A 16,883-nucleotide genomic window follows, 5' to 3' on the forward strand; every position below is an offset into this window, starting at 1 on the left:
TTTAGTCCTGGTTTAGTCCTGGTTTAGTCCTGGTTCAGTCCTGGTTTAGTTCTGGTTTAGTCTTGTTTTAGTCCTGGTTTAGTCCTGGTTTAGTCCTGGTTCAGTCCTGGTTTAGTCCTGGTTTAGTCCTGTTCAGTCCTGGTTTAGTCCTGGTTTAGTCCTGGTTTTAGTCCTGGTTTCCTGGTTTAGTCCTGGTTTAGTCCTGGTTTAGTCCTGGTTCAGTCCTGGTTTAGTCCTGGTTTAGTCCTGGTTTAGTTCTGGTTTAGTCCTGGTTCAGTCCTGGTTTAGTCCTGGTTTAGTCCTGGTTTAGTTCTGGTTTAGTCCTGGTTTAGTTCTGGTTTAGTCCTGGTTAGTCCTGGTTTTAGTCCTGGTTTAGTCCTGGTTTAGTTCTGGTTTAGTCCTGGTTTAGTCCTGGTTTTAGTCCTGGTTTTAGTCCTGGTTTAGTCCTGGTTTAGTCCTGGTTTAGTCCTGGTTTAGTTCTGGTTTAGTCCTGGTTTAGTCCTGGTTTAGTTCTGGTTTAGTCCTGGTTTAGTCCTGGTTTAGTCCTGGTTCAGTCCTGGTTTAGTCCTGGTCTAGTCCTGGTTTAGTCCTGGTTTAGTCCTGGTTTAGTCCTGGTTTAGTCCTGGTTCTGTTATAATGTGATTTTACACAAACTCACACCAAGAGACAAAGTGAAGACGAAGAGGAAGTCAGATTTAAACAAAATTTCATCAGTTTAATGTTTTTCTACTGAACAATATAAGTTTACTGGCTTCAAAATCATTTTTATAATAAATTTATTTATACAATAAAAATAAGGAAAAAAAGTAATGGTGATGCATTTATAGACACGAACAGAACAGAACAGGAAGAAGATTCATCTTAAATCACACTTGGTTTCAAAGTTATTGTATTAACATGTGTTATTTTTATTTATTTATTATTTTTAGGACCTTTAAATGTTCACAAAGTTCAAATATTAATATTGTTCCACCACAGAGATTAGAAAGTAAATGTTAAACTTTTATACGCCATAATTATTTAAGACAAACGAGGGCGAGTAAAATGAATATTCAGCTGCAGATTTTAGTTTTAATGGAGCAAAGTCAGTAACAGAAATGATCAGGTTCCATATTTGGGAATTTACCTTTTGTATATTTCATGGCAAAGTACAATAATCTTTAAGAAAAAACATCTGGAAGAAACAGAATTCCAGAAAAAAAAAAGAAAAAACACCAATTCAGCGACTGACGTAGGCTTCAACTTGAGTAAGAATTTCCGATGCCACGTCCAGCGCTCGCCTCTCGTCGGCCGATCGGAACTGTCCGTTGGGGATGAGCGGGACGGGGTGGCAGTCCGGGTACTGGGTCTTTTTGGAATCCACGCCCAGGGCCTTCAGAGTCGCCACGAGCTGCGGAAGACCTCTGAGGCCGGGACCGTACGAGGAAACTTCCGAGGCCACGTTGGAAATAGAGCCGCTCTTTGGACGCTTTCCGTTGTTCCGGTAAGACGCGGCGATGAGAGCTTTTTCCACAACCTGATGGACCTTGAAGAGGCACCATTCGGTCGCGTCCTTTTCCGTGTCGTTGCCGGCCGCGGTCAGGTCACACCGGGCTTGCCTGCACCAGCGTTTGGCCTCCTCTTTGTTTGGACGTCGGATGTTGTTGAAGTTGTTGTTGAAGTTGCTGAAGTTCCAGAAGTTGTAAGAACGTCGAGAGCCACAGTGAAACCGCTCTCGGCTGCTTCTGTGACGTCTCGCCTCTTCGTCCCATTCGTGGAAAAAGTCTCGGAAGTTGGTGTGTGACCTGGAATATGACGGAGAGGAGGAGGAACGGGAATGGGAGGAGGAACGCGAGCCAGTAGATCTGCATTTTCCTTGTATTAGTTCGTCGATTCGGTTCTTTAGATACTTAAAGGCCTCGGTGGCAATCAAAGGACAGTCCGGGTTTTTATCTGGGTGCCACCTCAGGTACAGCCGCATTGATGGCTTTTTTTCGCTCCTCCGCGGGAAGAATCCAAACTTCATCCAAACATTTGTCGATTTCTTTTTTGGCCTCTTCAACAGATGCAGGTGAGGACCTTGTGCTTTGTTGGGGGGAATGGGGCTGTGTGTTTGGAGCTTCTACAAGTTGGAGCTCCAAACTGGACGACGGGGCTGGTCGCTTCTCACGTTTGAACTGGTACAAGTCGAGAAAACCGACCTCCACTGGCTCGTCTTCACCGATGTCTATTTTGTATCTCTGCATGAACTGCGCAGTGTTTCCAGGTAGTTTCTCAACAATGACTGCATAGATGTATTTTCCATTAAAATCGTAGCCTACGTACTCCCCCTCCTCAAAGTTGTTGAGAATGTTCATGTCCAAAGCATCGTGCCATTCTTCAGGGATCTCTGTTCCTGGTGCTGGTGGATTGAACTGTAAATTTTCAGTTTCGACACTGTCACGGATTTTATATTTTGCTAAATTTTTTCTCACTTGGTCTAGATTTTGACACAGGATGAGGGATGAACAGGCCATTACTTTTTTTGATTCCAGTATGTTGCCTAACAGATTGTTGATTTCCATTGCCAATGTTTGACACACTTGAAATATGGCATTGTGATCCAAATCATTGTGCTGCAAGTAAAAGATGCAGCCTTCTTGCTCTTGTTTGACATAAACCTGTCTGTGCAACAGTGTTTGGGAGCTGTTGCTTCTCCAGCCAAAGCTCTGTCCGTAGACGCTGACAGCAGAAGATCTGTATTCTTCCAAAGGTGGAGTTGCACATTTCCATGGCCTGCTCCTGTGTTATTTTGCCCTCTGACTCAGCTCGGATCAGACAGATTAGGCCATAATGAAATACTGGAGAGGAAAGATGTTCTTCAAAGAACTCACTAAACTCACAGTTTGAGTCACATTGCTCCATTTGCGTCTCCACTAGTTTCTCCTCAGTGATTTGGGACAGCATCTGTGGCTGAAGCCTCTGTGGCAGTAGGTTTATGAGCTTGTGGTGTTCATAAATGTCTGCTTTCAAATAGCAATTACTAAGTTTCTCAAGTAACACAAACTTCTGTGGAAGAGCCTTTTCTAGTCGTGAAGCTTCAAAATGTGTGTTATTGTAGTAAAGTTTGTTTGATTCCATTAACTTCCCGTTCACACCCGGAAGATACAGCATCTTTATGACATCAAGGCTTTGTTTCTGCTGCTTCACAAGGTTAAACAGCTGCTCGACAGCACGTTTCACTGTTTTTAGTTGGTTTGCGTGTAGGTTTGGTTTATTACTCGTGTCACTATGTAGTGCTGCCAAAACATTACAAAACTGTACTACAGAGGGTTCATTATTTACACCAATGTTTGTGAAGAAAACCGTGTAAACTACCAGGTCTATAGGGAGTTTGTACAGATAGGGTCTGAAGTCATTGTCATGGTCAAGAGAAAAACAGACATCTTCAGTTCTTACAAGTTTCTTGTTTTTTTCAACCAGCACAACAGGAAGTCCAGCCAGGCACTGACTTTTCATGGGCTTGTTCAGCAGGAAAGTATAACAAGACTGAAACACACTGGCTCTGGTCTGGATTATCTGCTCATTTTGACAAGGTGACAAACATATGTTTTTCAAATTTGTAATAACATATTCTGATGGAGGATTTTCAAATGCCCCTGCACTGGACAGCCTTTCTCGAACTGTTTTTGACATATACCCCGGGACATGTATGATGGCCATTGAAGTCCAGATAAGTTCTTGATCTCTTGTTTTAGCTTCAATCAAAGCTCCACTGATTGGAACAGCAGTGTCCTCAGAGGTAAAAGCAGGGTGGTAGTCACACAACTCTGTTTTGATTTTTACAGGGAAAATAAACTTAACATGAGCTAAATTTTGAAGCAACTTTTGTCCATTGCTTTTTGAGTCTTCAGCAAACTGTAGAGCTTTTTTGAAAATGAGATTGGATTTCTTTTTTAGATCATTTAGTTTTCCTTTGAGTTTCACTTCTTCCTCTACCTGATGTGCAAATGCTGTTATGTCATCTGCAGAAACAGTATGCCTCATTCCGAGCTCTTTGAGTAAAGCTTTTAAATGAGCGACTCTGTGCTGGGCATTTTCAGTCACCTCATCCCAGAATGCTTTGGGCACAAATCTTTCTTTTGGTAGCATCACCTTAAAGAGTTCAACATCGCCATCAAAGAAATAGGACACCAATTGCAATTGGCCAAGAGAACTCCGAATCAGTCTCACGTTTCTAAATGTGGAAACTATTTGTTCCTTTGATTCGGAAAAGTTGTTATGATGTTGTAATGAAAACAAAAGTTTGAGACAGTCTAAAGTCTGACGTTCTGTGAGAATATGAACCACCGGCACCAAGAACTGAACAAAAAAGTCCAAATCAGAAAGTGTTTTGATATTCAGTGAATACGAGAGGTGCAAGTTTTCAGGACTGTTTTTGAGGAACACGGCAGAGGTGTCAGGCAGCCTAAACAAGTTTGGAAATCTGGTCAGTTCATTCATATTGAGGACATATACACGTCTTGAACCATCAATCCTGACACGCTCATGGTTTATTGTTTCAAATAAAGGCAAGGATTTGAACTTTCTTTGATAATCTTGCTTGTTTTTGGCTTTGGAAACACCAGAGATCAAGAAGATCTGTAGTTCACTCATTTCACTTGATGACAGTTGTGAAAATTCCAAAGTGTTTTTGTTGCAGAGTTGATCCAAAACAGAACTGCTATTGGAGACATCTAAAAGCTCTGAAGAGAAATGAGAATAGCGCTCACTGTACATGTCACTGAAGAACAAAGTGTTCAACTCTAAAAAGCCAAGTTTAAACAAGATGTTTGATACGTCTCTGTCAGAATGATACATAATCACACTCGGCATGTCACTCATCTTTTGTAAGTATTTCTGTTTGTTTAGTTGGCAGATGACTGGCAAAATGCAGCATTCACTGTAGATCTGCTTCACCGCCCCTAATGTCAGACCTTCTGTGACAATGTTGGAAATTCTGAGTTCACTGAAAATAAACATCCAAAGACTTTTCAACCACTTCAACATTTCTTCACTTGGGATGTAGAGTTCTTTTTCTGGATCAACTTCACATGTTTCAAGAAACTGTTCAATTAAGGGCTTCAGGTACTCTTGCTCCATCGCAAACGGTCAACTCTTTCACAAAGCCAAAACTTTTAAGAATGGAAATGCGCATTGTGTTGGTCCGATAATCTGCAAACTGGTCTTCATGGCCAATAAACAATTTATCATATAATGAAACAAATTTGGGAGAGTACAGGTCAAATTCTCTCAGAACCTGGTCTTTTGTTAGAAGAAGAGGAAGTCCGTGGATAACACTGGGGTCAGATTTTAGTGCCTTTTCCTTTTACTTCTTCAAGATCTTTGAGACAGAAACTCAAGAGCTCAGCACATCTTTCACCATCCTTGATAAGAGTCTGTGATACAGAGAGAGGCAGCTGCTCTTCTGTCTGTGATGGATCATTGAGTGGCTTAGCTCTCAGGAATGTCCGCACAGTTGAAGGACTCACATAGTACATTTCAATTCCAGCTGATTTGAAACTGCTCCAAATACTTTGAAAATTTGAAGGCACCAGCCTCATTCCAACATCTTCCAAAATCTTTCTGAGCCCTTCCATGATTCCAGACAAAAGGTAAAGTATTTTAGTTGGGTCAGTTTGTGAAATGTTATACCACTTGATACAATACAAAGTACGGTTTTCAGTTGTTTCTGTACAGCCTTTGAACACAGGAATCACATCCAGAGATCTTTCTTTGATTGATCTGTACACTTCATGCACCATCTCATGCCAGCATGGGTGAACGTTTTTGCTGACTGTTGGGAAGAAACACAAGTAAAATTTTTGGAGAGCTTCAATTTGTATCAATTTGTAGTTCTGCTTGTCTGCAAAGCCACGGCGAAGGTAATCAAGGAGGTCAGCGTACAGAGGAGCTATGACTGTCTGTTTCAAATATTCATTCCATTTTATTTTCTGACTCTCACCATCTTCTGTCCACAGGTTCCTTCGAGAAGAATCCACCTCAAAGTTGGCATTGACATGAACTGGTAGACCAGTGTGACCAGGCAAAGGAAGTGAACAAAACGCTACTCCTTCAAAATGGTTTGGGTTTTGTTGTTTTTGTTGACTAAATGTTTGTCTCTCAGAATGTTCATACTTATTTTTAGGCTTTTTTCGACTCACACGTGCTGCTACTGCTGCATGAGCAAGTTTGTCACACGGTACTGTGTGTTTGTCGCTGTTTTTAATCGAGCCAAACTGTTCTGCAATGATCCATTTAGTTGTTATTTCCTGTGATGTTGAAATCACAGTTTCATAGATTACCTTCTGTGGTTCTACTGGCTTATCTGAAGAGAGTGACTCTTGTTTTAATTTAACAAAAGTGTCTTTTTCATTGGAAGTTGGTACAGATTTTTGCACTGTAAAAGTGGTGCGTTGCTTTCCTGATGCGTCAATTTCATGAAGTTCTATTTTGGAAATGTGCTTTAGAAAAAGTATCAATCCTTCAGGATCTTCAGTAAGTGCAGAGCAGAGTTCTTTCATGTCATTTGCAGCAACTGTACTTGGGGATATTTTGGAATACTTTGCCATGTCATCTGTTCTTAAAGGCAACCTGAACATGGTCCCTTCGTTCAGAGAAAACATATTTGGAAGAAAACTTTCATAGACATCCATGTACATCTCTTTAAAATTGTCAGCTAAGTTATAACCAGTGCCAACAGGTGAAACATCTGAAGTGCTCTCAATGTAGTTTTGGTTGGGGTCAAATATGCCGAGTATCTTATCCCCAGTGAGGATGGAGGGGCAGTCGGTCAGATGGTAAACAGAGTTGAATCCAAGCCCGTACTTTCCAGTCTTTCCTGGAGCGTTGTGCTTCCCACCCTCTCCCAGCTGCTGAATTCCTTTAAAATCTGCATCAGAGAAGACTTTATTGTTGAACACACACAGAGCTGGACCTTGCAGAGCGTTCCATCTCTCCCCAAACGTCCTTTTACTTCCATGCTGCCTTTTGTCCCAAATAAAATGGATTTCTGTGGCCTCTGCATCATCAGCATTTTGAATAAGTTCTTTAAGAATGTCCTTCTTCGCTGGATAGGCTGAGATGATATTTCTGATTCGAACGGTTAGGTCTTCTTGCTGCCCAAATTCAAAGGCAAATGATGACATGTGTTCAACAACATTACTCAACAGTGTGTGGTGCCTCGTTGTTCTAATGCCCAAGCTGATTGCTTTTACTCGTGGAATGTTTTCATGACAAAGTGTGACTCCCTTCTTGACTGGCATCCATGGAGAGTCATTGTAGAACATGGTTTGTGCAGGTTGTAAAATGCTCTTTTTATTGGGCACAAGGCAGTTTTTTGGTCTTTCCCCAGTTTCAGAAATTCCTCTGATCAAAATAGTGAGGCAAACTGACAGATCACTTTTTGGTAATGGTTTATTTCTGTGTTTAGAGTTGATGCTCTCCAGGGCCTCCAGGCATTGGCTAAGAGAAAACTCTTTATTCACTCCAACCATTTCCCAGAGTCTTCTAAAATGTGCAAACTGAACTGGAAGGGCATAAAGATAGGGTTTAGCTTCAAACTGTGCCTTTTCAGCTACACAGTTGATGTTGACAAATTTATCACCAACAAGGACAAATGCAAATGACTTTGCACTCTGCACAATGAACTCTCTCATGTCTTCGTCTGAGTCACACAGGTGGAGATCTAGAAACTTGTAGCAATCACTGGCCATTTTCTGCAGCATTGATTTGTCCAAAGACTGACACTGTGCCTGTGCTTCTTTTAGCTGCTCAAGCACCATTTCAGGGTCTGCTTTGTCATTGACCCCCAGCATCTGTAGAACTGGGTCAGATGAATATATTTTAAGTTTAGAAATCTCTAAAATAGGCTTTGTCATGTTAACAAGAAGAGCACATGTGTCAGTGAAAACATCAGCAGGTCTTTGCAACGTCACCTCTCTCTTCATGGTTGTGTCTCCAGGTGAAAAGGCTGGCAGAAATGGAGCGGCTCTCAAAGCTTCCCAGAAAGGAGAGTCATCATGGTCCAGGTGATGCTTTAGAAGAGACAGAAGACATTTTATGTGTTTATATGCTTTGTTTTTGTCTTTGACCCAGACTTTACTGACGGCTTCTGCTTTCTTGGTAATGTCTTTTAAAGAAAGCATATCACATGCCATTCCAAGCCTCTGTAGGCGAGAAACTGTTTCAGAGGAGCAGAAGTCATTTATGGTCCCTCCTAGTATGCGCCCTTCCTTGCGCTTAAACAGGCAGGCCACTTTGCCATTTGGGTCGACTAGATTTTGAATATACTGCAGCTGTCCACTGGTAGTAGGGATGCATGGGTATGCAACCAAAAGAGAGTCAATCTCTTTCATTTTGAGGTGAATAGCGTGTAGTATCAGTGTATCTCTCCATTCAGGATCAATTTCGCCCAGATTTGCAAAAACTGCTTCTTTGTAAAACCTCTCCCAATTCCAAGTCTTGTGTTGTAAGGCCTTTTCAAGGCCTGCCTGTTTAAAACTATTCCGTATTGGGCCTGGAATTGAAACTGCGTGACTGGATTTGACATGTTTCTGGCACACCTGCATTACAAGTGGGAAAATGTTCTTATCTTCCTCGATGCTTTTGTGGAAAATGAGGGTATTTTCCAAAGAGAACCAGTGCTCACCATCACTGAAAAGCTTTGGGGCACTGCCAGTTTGGGCAATAGTAGAATAAAATGCATCAACAAGTGGCTTAAAATTCTCACTCACACGCTCCCTGTGAGGCCAGAATGTGTGGTAGAGGTAGTTGTTCAGTTCTTTATTTTGTGACATCTTCTTAAGAGCCAACAGTGCAGTGATGACAGCAGAGACGATTGGGTCCTGCTGCAGAGACTTGTTCCACTCATGTTTAACTCCACTCTCCCAAAGAGTTTTTCTGTTGCTCGTCACTGCAAATGTTCCGTTTACATTGAATGGTAGTCCTGTGTCAATGGAAAGAGGAAGGAAACAAAATGCTTTTCCTGAGAGTTTTGTCTGTGATGCTTCAAATGTTTTAGCTTCCTGGTTCCACTGCAAAGGCACAGCAACGCCACCAACTGGCAATGAAAATGCTAAATTCTTGTTTTTGCCCATGGCCAGTTTCAATGACTCTTTAGTTCCAAAGCAGCTGCAGAGAAGCCAGCACTGGATGTGTGTTTCCCCTGACTGCTGACATGTTACCTCCACAATGTCCACTTTGCTGCAGTCGATGACCTCTTTGTATTTCCTGTTAAGCTGCTTTAACGTGTTCTCAGTCTCCTGTTGCATCAACGCAGGACTTTCCTCTGAAATATCCATACGGCGCAGTGTAGTCTTGGAGACTGTAAAAATATTTTCAATGTCTCCATCTGTCAGTGGAGTCGAAGATGAGCTTGAGGCAGTTTGAAGAGACACGGTGTTGATATTTTTAAGAAAGATTAGATGCGAATGGGAGTCTTTGGTGAAGTGGTTTTGAAAAGCCAAAATCTGTTGATTGTTATAAACTTTAGAGCTTATTTCTGATGAAAGTGATTCCTCTACAGTTCTGAATGGTAATTTAATCAGGGTGCCAGGATAGTGTTTAGGAGACTGACCGGAGAAACTGCAGTTAAAAACACCTTCATAAGGTGCAAACTGACCAGGAAACCACTGAAAAAGATTCTGCCGAGATAGCTCCAGTTTGATGCCAGGATTTGATTTGCCTTTGATGCGTTTTTTAAGATGGCTAACATTTGGATCAAGTATGAGGAGCGTACTGCCGCTGAGGATGGAGGGAATGTCCGTGACATGATACACAGTGTTGAATCCAAGTCCAAACATGCCAATCTTTTCCACCATGTTCTCCTTCGAGGCGGCGCCCACTTTCACTATATTTTTCCAGTCATCAGGAGAGAACTGCTCATTATTAAATGCCCACACACAGGGGCCCTGGCACAACCTCATGTCTGGGTCAATGAGACTTTCAGGGTCACCTTTGTGAACTCTAAAATCCAATAAGAATTTACATGTTTGAGCTCCGGCGTCTTCAGCATTTTGAATGATTTCTTTGAAAATGTCACGTTCTTCATCATATTCTTTCAGAATGTTTTTGATTCTGGTTGTTATTGGTTCTGTTTGCCCACATTGTTCGATTCCCACTGACTTTGGATCCAGAATATAAGTACTCAGGAGTTGAATGTCTAAAAACTCTGCTGTTGCTATTGGCATCTCCTCATGAACTACATGCATTTCTTCTTGGCTGCACTCAAGTTCTTTCAAGCCATTTTTGCTCAGGTCACAGAAAACAGCCACTGACTTTGATTTAAGTGTGTATTGTCCATGTTGTACGATGACTGGCACAGGAACATCATCGGGAACCACTTTCTTCTCTCTCCGAAGCCAGTTCAGAATGTCAATAGACACTTTAATCTCTGAAGATGTTGCAACTTCCACTTCTCTGTCTTCAATGGTTTGTTTAATCCTGTAAAGTAACTCAATGATTTCTTCAACTGTCAAATTTTCGCGGAGTCCAAACTCTTGGAATAAACGTTTGTATGGAAGAAATTCATCTGGAACTTTACCAATTTGAGAGCTCAGGTCTAGATTATCTGGAAATTTTAGAATCAATTCTCTGGGAGCCATAAACTGGTTGCGATTCCAAAGCCATCTAGTGTCTTTGCTGATTATTGCAGCGTATTTGTGGATGGACTTCTGCATATGTCCATAAATGCTTCGGAGTTTTCTTTTAAAATCCACATTTGTGTCAGGATTATCCAGTTCCTTGGCTTTGGATATGAGCACTGACAGATTTGCAGCTACTTTTTCTGGTGGTGGTGGTTCTTTGAGGCCAAGTTTGGTGCAGATGTTTTCACTGAGCGATCCCTCCATGGGCATCACGTACCCAACTATGTCTTCATACATGCTGTGCCTCATCTCCACTGGGCAGGAGAACCCATTTCGTACAGAGTCGTTTTGTAGGTTCTTTGGATTTGTCACTGGCACCCATTTAATCCTTTTCAGTCGCTCAATCTGGTCATGGGTAAAGACCTTTAATAAATCATTGGAATCCAGGATTTTCAGTAACACCTGTGCTTTTTGGCGAGCCTTTTGGTGATTGCCACTTGTAAGATTTTCAACCAGTGTGGCGGCATGCAGCAGGTGTTCAGGAGACACATCTGCTTCTTTATGGATTAGTCCAAGGTCAATCAAGCTTGCAAGCATCTGCGGTGTCTTTGTGTAAACAGCTGGTGGGAAGTAATCGTCTTCAAATAGAACTTTAAATGAATTAACTGTAGGGTCATAAAGACTGGACAATTTCTTTGACTTTCCCTTTATTTCAATGAAAGACAAATGCTTGCATCTTTCTTTTAAATTTGGATTTTGGTAGAAAAGGATATTTCCATGGTCTAAGATCCATGTCATGATTTTCTCAGTGCCTGTTTGGCCACATGTTCTATTTTCCACACTGTCGATCAGAAGACTGGCTGCTTGCGCTGTCTCCAAGAGGGTGATTTTGAGTAGCTGAAGAAGTCTGCGATCGGCCTCAGTAGAACACCTCAACACTGTGTTAGGCATGGGTAAATCTACAGGTATCGTGAGTCCGGAGATAAACAGCACAGCTTGTTTGGACTGAGCACTGGTGTACTGTCCTGTGATGGTCTGGAACAACGGCAACTGCAAGAGTAATTGTTTTTCACAGCTTGAGAGAACATCAAGTCGAGAGAAGAAATTTTTTAGCTCCTCTAAAGTCTTTTTAGGAGCAGCCTTCAGCTCTTTGATGATTTGCTGGGACTGTACATTTACAAACACTTGCAGAACATGTCGTGGAGATGGACTCAGGACATAGGAATCTAGGTCTTCGTGCTTTAGCCAATTATTTTCTTTCACCACGGTGCCTCCAACTTTGTTAACCAGCTGAATGATTGTATCTGGTAAGGCCGCTTGTTTACTTTTCTCAAAAATCAACGTTGGGTTACTTTGTATTTTAGCAAGTGTCACTGGTTGGCTACTGGACACTGTGTTAACTGGTATTAAGGGCAGTCCAGTTAAACAACGTAGATCCCTAAAATGACTCTGAAGAAATCTCCAGAAGTCTTGTAACCAGTTCAGTGGGGGGTGCCGATCCCTGCTCACCTCCCATGTTACAAGGCTCTTCTCTGACTTCTTCCACTCTTCTGGCATATGGCTTCTTGTGTATCTCAACACCTGATCTGCATCCATCTTAATGATCTTGTACAGATCTGCAAAAAGAATTAAGTTAGAATGACTCTTAAACAGAGATAGTGAACAAACTGTATGTCAGGATGTGTTCTTACGTTGCTCTGCCAGTTTTCTCAGGTGGGTTACACATTCTGGACTGAGGCCATCTGGTATGAAGAGACTTTGACAGAACGGAAGCAATGTCCTGCGCAAACAAAATATACTGGTTAACATTCTGGTCACCTTCACTTGATTTGGCCAAACTACTAAACAAAATAAATGTATATTACACTATTTTCTGATCACAAGTGACCTCATCAAAAATACATCTGGATTTGTGTTTTTTTCATTCACACATATTTGAGCAATCCTTTATTATTAGTCTACATCTAGAAAACTCTAAATGCTCTGTTTATGTTGTGATGTCATAAAGTGGTAGTTTTCAAGTTAACAGTTTCCTTTAGTTTAGTAGAGAGTAGAGCTGAACGATCTATCGTTTTGGACCGAAAATCGCGATCACACACAACACAATTTTGGGAGCATCAAAGGTGTGTTTTTTTGCAGTGCTCCTAAAGCCCAATTTAAGGGTGAGGTTTAGTTCTGCGTCGACTCATCACACACGACCACTGTCGCCTTGTCGCCTTTGTTTTTGATTTATGGATCTGCGTCGAGGTCAATGCACCTCGAAGTAATTCACAGCAACAACGCGAGGAGAAGATTTAAACCTGGTGTTCATGTAAAGTTTCACAGGAACCATCTCCAACACGACAGAAGCACAGAACAGACTCACCATCAGCAGAACACCCCTCTGTCACAGAGAGAACACTCATATTCCACTGAGTCGTGTCCTTTAGTCCAACAGAAGCTGAATAACATCAGGTCTAAAGGTTCTAAAGGTTCATTTCTGTCCTAAAAATGGGACTTTTTTAGTGTCGATACCTGCAGAAAATTAGGATCTAGTTTTGATAGATAGGACCTGGTTTAGTCCTGGTCTAGACCTGGTTCAGTTCTGGTTAGTCCTGGTTCAGTTCTGGTTTAGACCTGGTTTAGTCCTGGTTTAGTCCTGGTTTAGTTCTGGTTTAGACACAGTTTTAATGACACATGTGAATAGAAAGTAAAGTTCTACTGTTTAATGTGGAAAATCACTGGAAATTATTGTTAAACTTATTTATGAGCTGTTTTTTTTTTTAGCACTTATAGTTTATGCAAATGAGTCATGTGATTTTAATTTTTGTTTCTGTAAAACTGTAAACAAATGTGCCCAAAGCTGCATTAAACACATTATTACTCAATATTGAAAGAAAAGAAAGCGGAGTACAGGAAATCTGTAGAGACGACCAATCACAGCCCTTATTGTTTACGGTCCAGCATCAAATCGCCGGTGCAGGACTCTGGTGTGATGTAAGTTTCTGTGATGTTTACAAATGTTCATGCGCACTGAAACTTGATTTGCAAAAAATCGTGGATGAAATCGAAATCGCAATATCTGCCAAAAAAATCACAATACATTTCTTTTCTTAAAGTCTTAGTAGAGAGGGGCAATTCCAGACCTGAAGTCGGCCCAATGATTCTAGTGAAGCTGTATGGAAACACAGTGAAGCACTTCCTGTCTTGCCACATGACATCACAAGGTGGAACAGAGTGTTTCCTGTTTTAGAGAAGAACTCACCTTAAATCTGCAGGGTTTGTGTGTTAAACATGTGTGAATGAAACAAGATGTAACTCCAGATGTGTTTGTGACGAGGAAACATTGCAACATCGATCAGAAAATAGAGCGATATGGGCTCTTTAAGGTAAAAATGCCATGCTATGAATCTGGCACAATGTCAGAGTGAAATACCTTGGAAATTCCATGCTGTCGATTAACACTGGTGTCCTCTTCTCTGTCCGTGAAGGATTTGAAGGAACCATCGCTGAGAGGGAGCAGTTGTAGACCACGGAGTTCTGCGTACTTTCCATCACTCAAAACGTACTCCAACAGAGTCCGCCTGTCGACGCCGGAGATGTCCTCAACACCAGTGCGGCGAAGAATGTCTCTCAGGAAGGCTGGAGTCACGTGGGTTAGAGAATTAAAGTTTCGGTAGGCTGTCTTCAAAGCTCTGGCCACACTGTCTGATAAAGTCACCAGGTTCTCATCGCGGGACACCAGGACTCTCTTGATGGCGGCCAGCGTGTCCGACGGCGTTGGACCGTTACATGGAAACACAGCTTCGGACAGCGTGATAAACCGCCTCTCATCTTTGGCGAGAGACAGAACCGCAATATCCTGATCGAACATCTTACGGAGAACATCCAAGGCCACGTCGTGCCACTTCTCCTTGTGCTGCACTTGGGACAGATCGGGCCACAGATTGTAGCTGGAATTCGCCGGCAGGACGTAGTCTTGGACAAGTCTGATGGCGTCTTGAAGGATGGTGAGGAAGGTCTCCGGAAGCACCTCCTTGATGAGCTGCTCGTTCCAGATGGCGTGTTCGTCGTTCATCTGGTCTTCTTCTTGCCACTTGATCTCTCTCCGGTTGTCGGTGAGGCCGAAGTACGCGTTGACATAAACCGGGAGCCCTGTCTTGTTTGACTCGTTGTTTGGTAGGGGGAGAAAGCAGCACAGTCGACTCTTGCTGCAATCTACGCTGTCGTCGCAAGGGAACGCCAAGTCCACCCTAGGAACGAATTTGAGCTTCTCCGCAAGGTAATCAAGCTTGTCCACGTGGCCTTCTTTCAGAGTGCAAGACGTCAGTAGCCACTTGGTTTCTTCGAGCTTGTCTGCCGACTTAAGAGTAATGGATTTGATTGTTGTATGTCCTTTGGTGACACCCTCAGATGACTCTAGACTGACATCTTCTGAGGTTGTGGAGTTCACTTCGAGTCGAGTAGAGACAGAGCCTTCAGCGTCAATGTGGATGAGGGAGACGGACGAGACGTTCTTGAGGAAGAGAAGGCTCAGGTCTGCGTCAGCGATGAAACTGCCGAAGAGCTCCACAACTCTCTCGTAACTGTAAAGATTGTCGGATATTTGCGACTTCTCTGTGCGTAAGGGGAATCTGAAAAGGGTGCCACTGAAATTCTGATCTTCCTCTATAATTCTGTCCCACTCTTGTCCACTTACAAGTGAAACAATGTCTCTGAAAGGTTGGAACTGGTCATGCATCTCTGTAAGTGCTTGTCGGTCATCTTCATCTTCCAAAGACCACTGCAGACCTCCATTTTTGTCATCAAATATTTTCTCCTGAGGGTCCATCATGCCCAGGTGTCCTGCACTGAATATACAGGTCAAATCTGTGGAAAAAAACACAAATACTTAGTAAAGACAGGACTAAAGCCTAGTCAGGACATCTTTGGAAAAAAGTATCTCTTTAACAGTATTAGCCTCCACAGTGTGCAGCAACAGAGAGTACATCATGAGGTACTGTTGGGCAAGTTACTTCAAAACTGTAATGTGTAGTTTATGACTTGTTTCTGTCATTTCAAAGTAATTCGTTACCAGTGTTGGGAGTAACGCATTATAAAAGTAACGAATTACAGTAATGCATTACTTTTTGCTGTAACGCAGTAATGTAAGGGCATTACAGGGTAAAAAATAGTAATATTTTACTCGGTACAAATGTGAGTAACGCACGTTACAATGTTTTTTTTACCTGGATTGAAGTGGTGGGTTTTTCTTCATACAAATTCGCTAAAATCACCTCGATATCAGCAGCGGTGAAACGCCGGAGATGCGCCCTCGTAGACCTTCAGGTAACCGCGGGCGAAAGGACTGACAAAGAACTCCACGCTGTTTAGACCTGGTTTAGACTTGGGTCAGTTCTGGTTTAGACCTGGTTTACACTCGTCCCTCCCTCTATCGCAGTTCACTTTTCACGGTCTTGCTTTTCGCAGATTTTTTATTTTTATTTTTTTGCAATTTTGCATTTTTTTTTTACATTGTATGAATGCGTGTTGCGTTCCTCCCGCTGCGTCCTGACTGGCCAAGGGACTCCTGTTTCCTGTACAGTACAGAATGTGTTCAGCTGCCAAATTTAAATACATGTTCAATCTGTATCAGTGTGATTCTGAAGTGTTGTACGGTTGCAAGTTTTCTCCCCAACGAAACCCACAACGTCGACGAAACGTTCTGCACTAACAAAGTCTCCTGCGCTCGCACCCAAAAGGCAGAGGAAGATGTGACCATCACACAAAAAGTTGGACTTCTGGACACGCTGAAGGAAGGTAGAAGTTACACGCTGTAACAGACTCTTGCACCGGGTCTTGTACCTGCAAATAGTTGCTGAAATCAGGACCGTGAGCCTGAGCAGCAGAGTGTCCATAAAGAGCGATCGGGCGACAGCCGCTCTTACCTCCGTGAGGTGCGGAGCAGAGCCGCTCCTTTCTCCTGCGTCACCTTCGAGCCCATCCTGACAGTGAGTCCTGTTTTAGTCCTAGTTCAGTTCTAGTTTAGTCCTGTTTAGACCTGGTTTAGTCCTGGTTTAGACCTGGTTTAGTCCTGGTTCAGTCCATATACAGCGCAAAAGTTATTTTGGTGAGAGTAACTTAAAGTAATGCAGTTTCAAAGTAACTTGCCCAACAGTGTTCGTTACAATAACAATATTACTGCATTTAAAATGTAAGGCATTACATTACTATTACAGGACTTTTAAGTTACTCTCACCACAATAACTGCAAAGATGCTGAACTTTTGCATCGTATAATCCACTGAACCAGGACTAAACCAAAACTGAACCAGAATTGAAC

The 16,883-nt window shown here is 42.3% G+C and overlaps 1 protein-coding gene across 1 annotated transcript in view; it reads right to left on the reverse strand.

Moving 5' to 3' along the window:
• Nucleotides 1-689: 689 nt before the first annotated feature.
• Nucleotides 690-16,883, reverse strand: part of LOC110168795 (sacsin-like) — a 29,155-nt gene continuing 12,961 nt past the window's right edge. The window contains 8 exon segments of the mRNA XM_055148759.1: nt 690-1,957; nt 1,959-2,643; nt 2,645-5,103; nt 5,105-5,309; nt 5,311-12,199; nt 12,275-12,363; nt 13,999-14,024; nt 14,026-15,431. Coding sequence (XP_055004734.1) covers nt 1,220-1,957; nt 1,959-2,643; nt 2,645-5,103; nt 5,105-5,309; nt 5,311-12,199; nt 12,275-12,363; nt 13,999-14,024; nt 14,026-15,431 — 12,497 coding nt within the window. The 3' untranslated portion in view covers nt 690-1,219.

Source organism: Boleophthalmus pectinirostris, unplaced genomic scaffold (assembly GCF_026225935.1).
Source record: "Boleophthalmus pectinirostris isolate CB_2022bp ecotype Guang Dong unplaced genomic scaffold, ASM2622593v1 HiC_scaffold_1, whole genome shotgun sequence".
Lineage (NCBI taxonomy): Eukaryota > Metazoa > Chordata > Actinopteri > Gobiiformes > Gobiidae > Boleophthalmus > Boleophthalmus pectinirostris.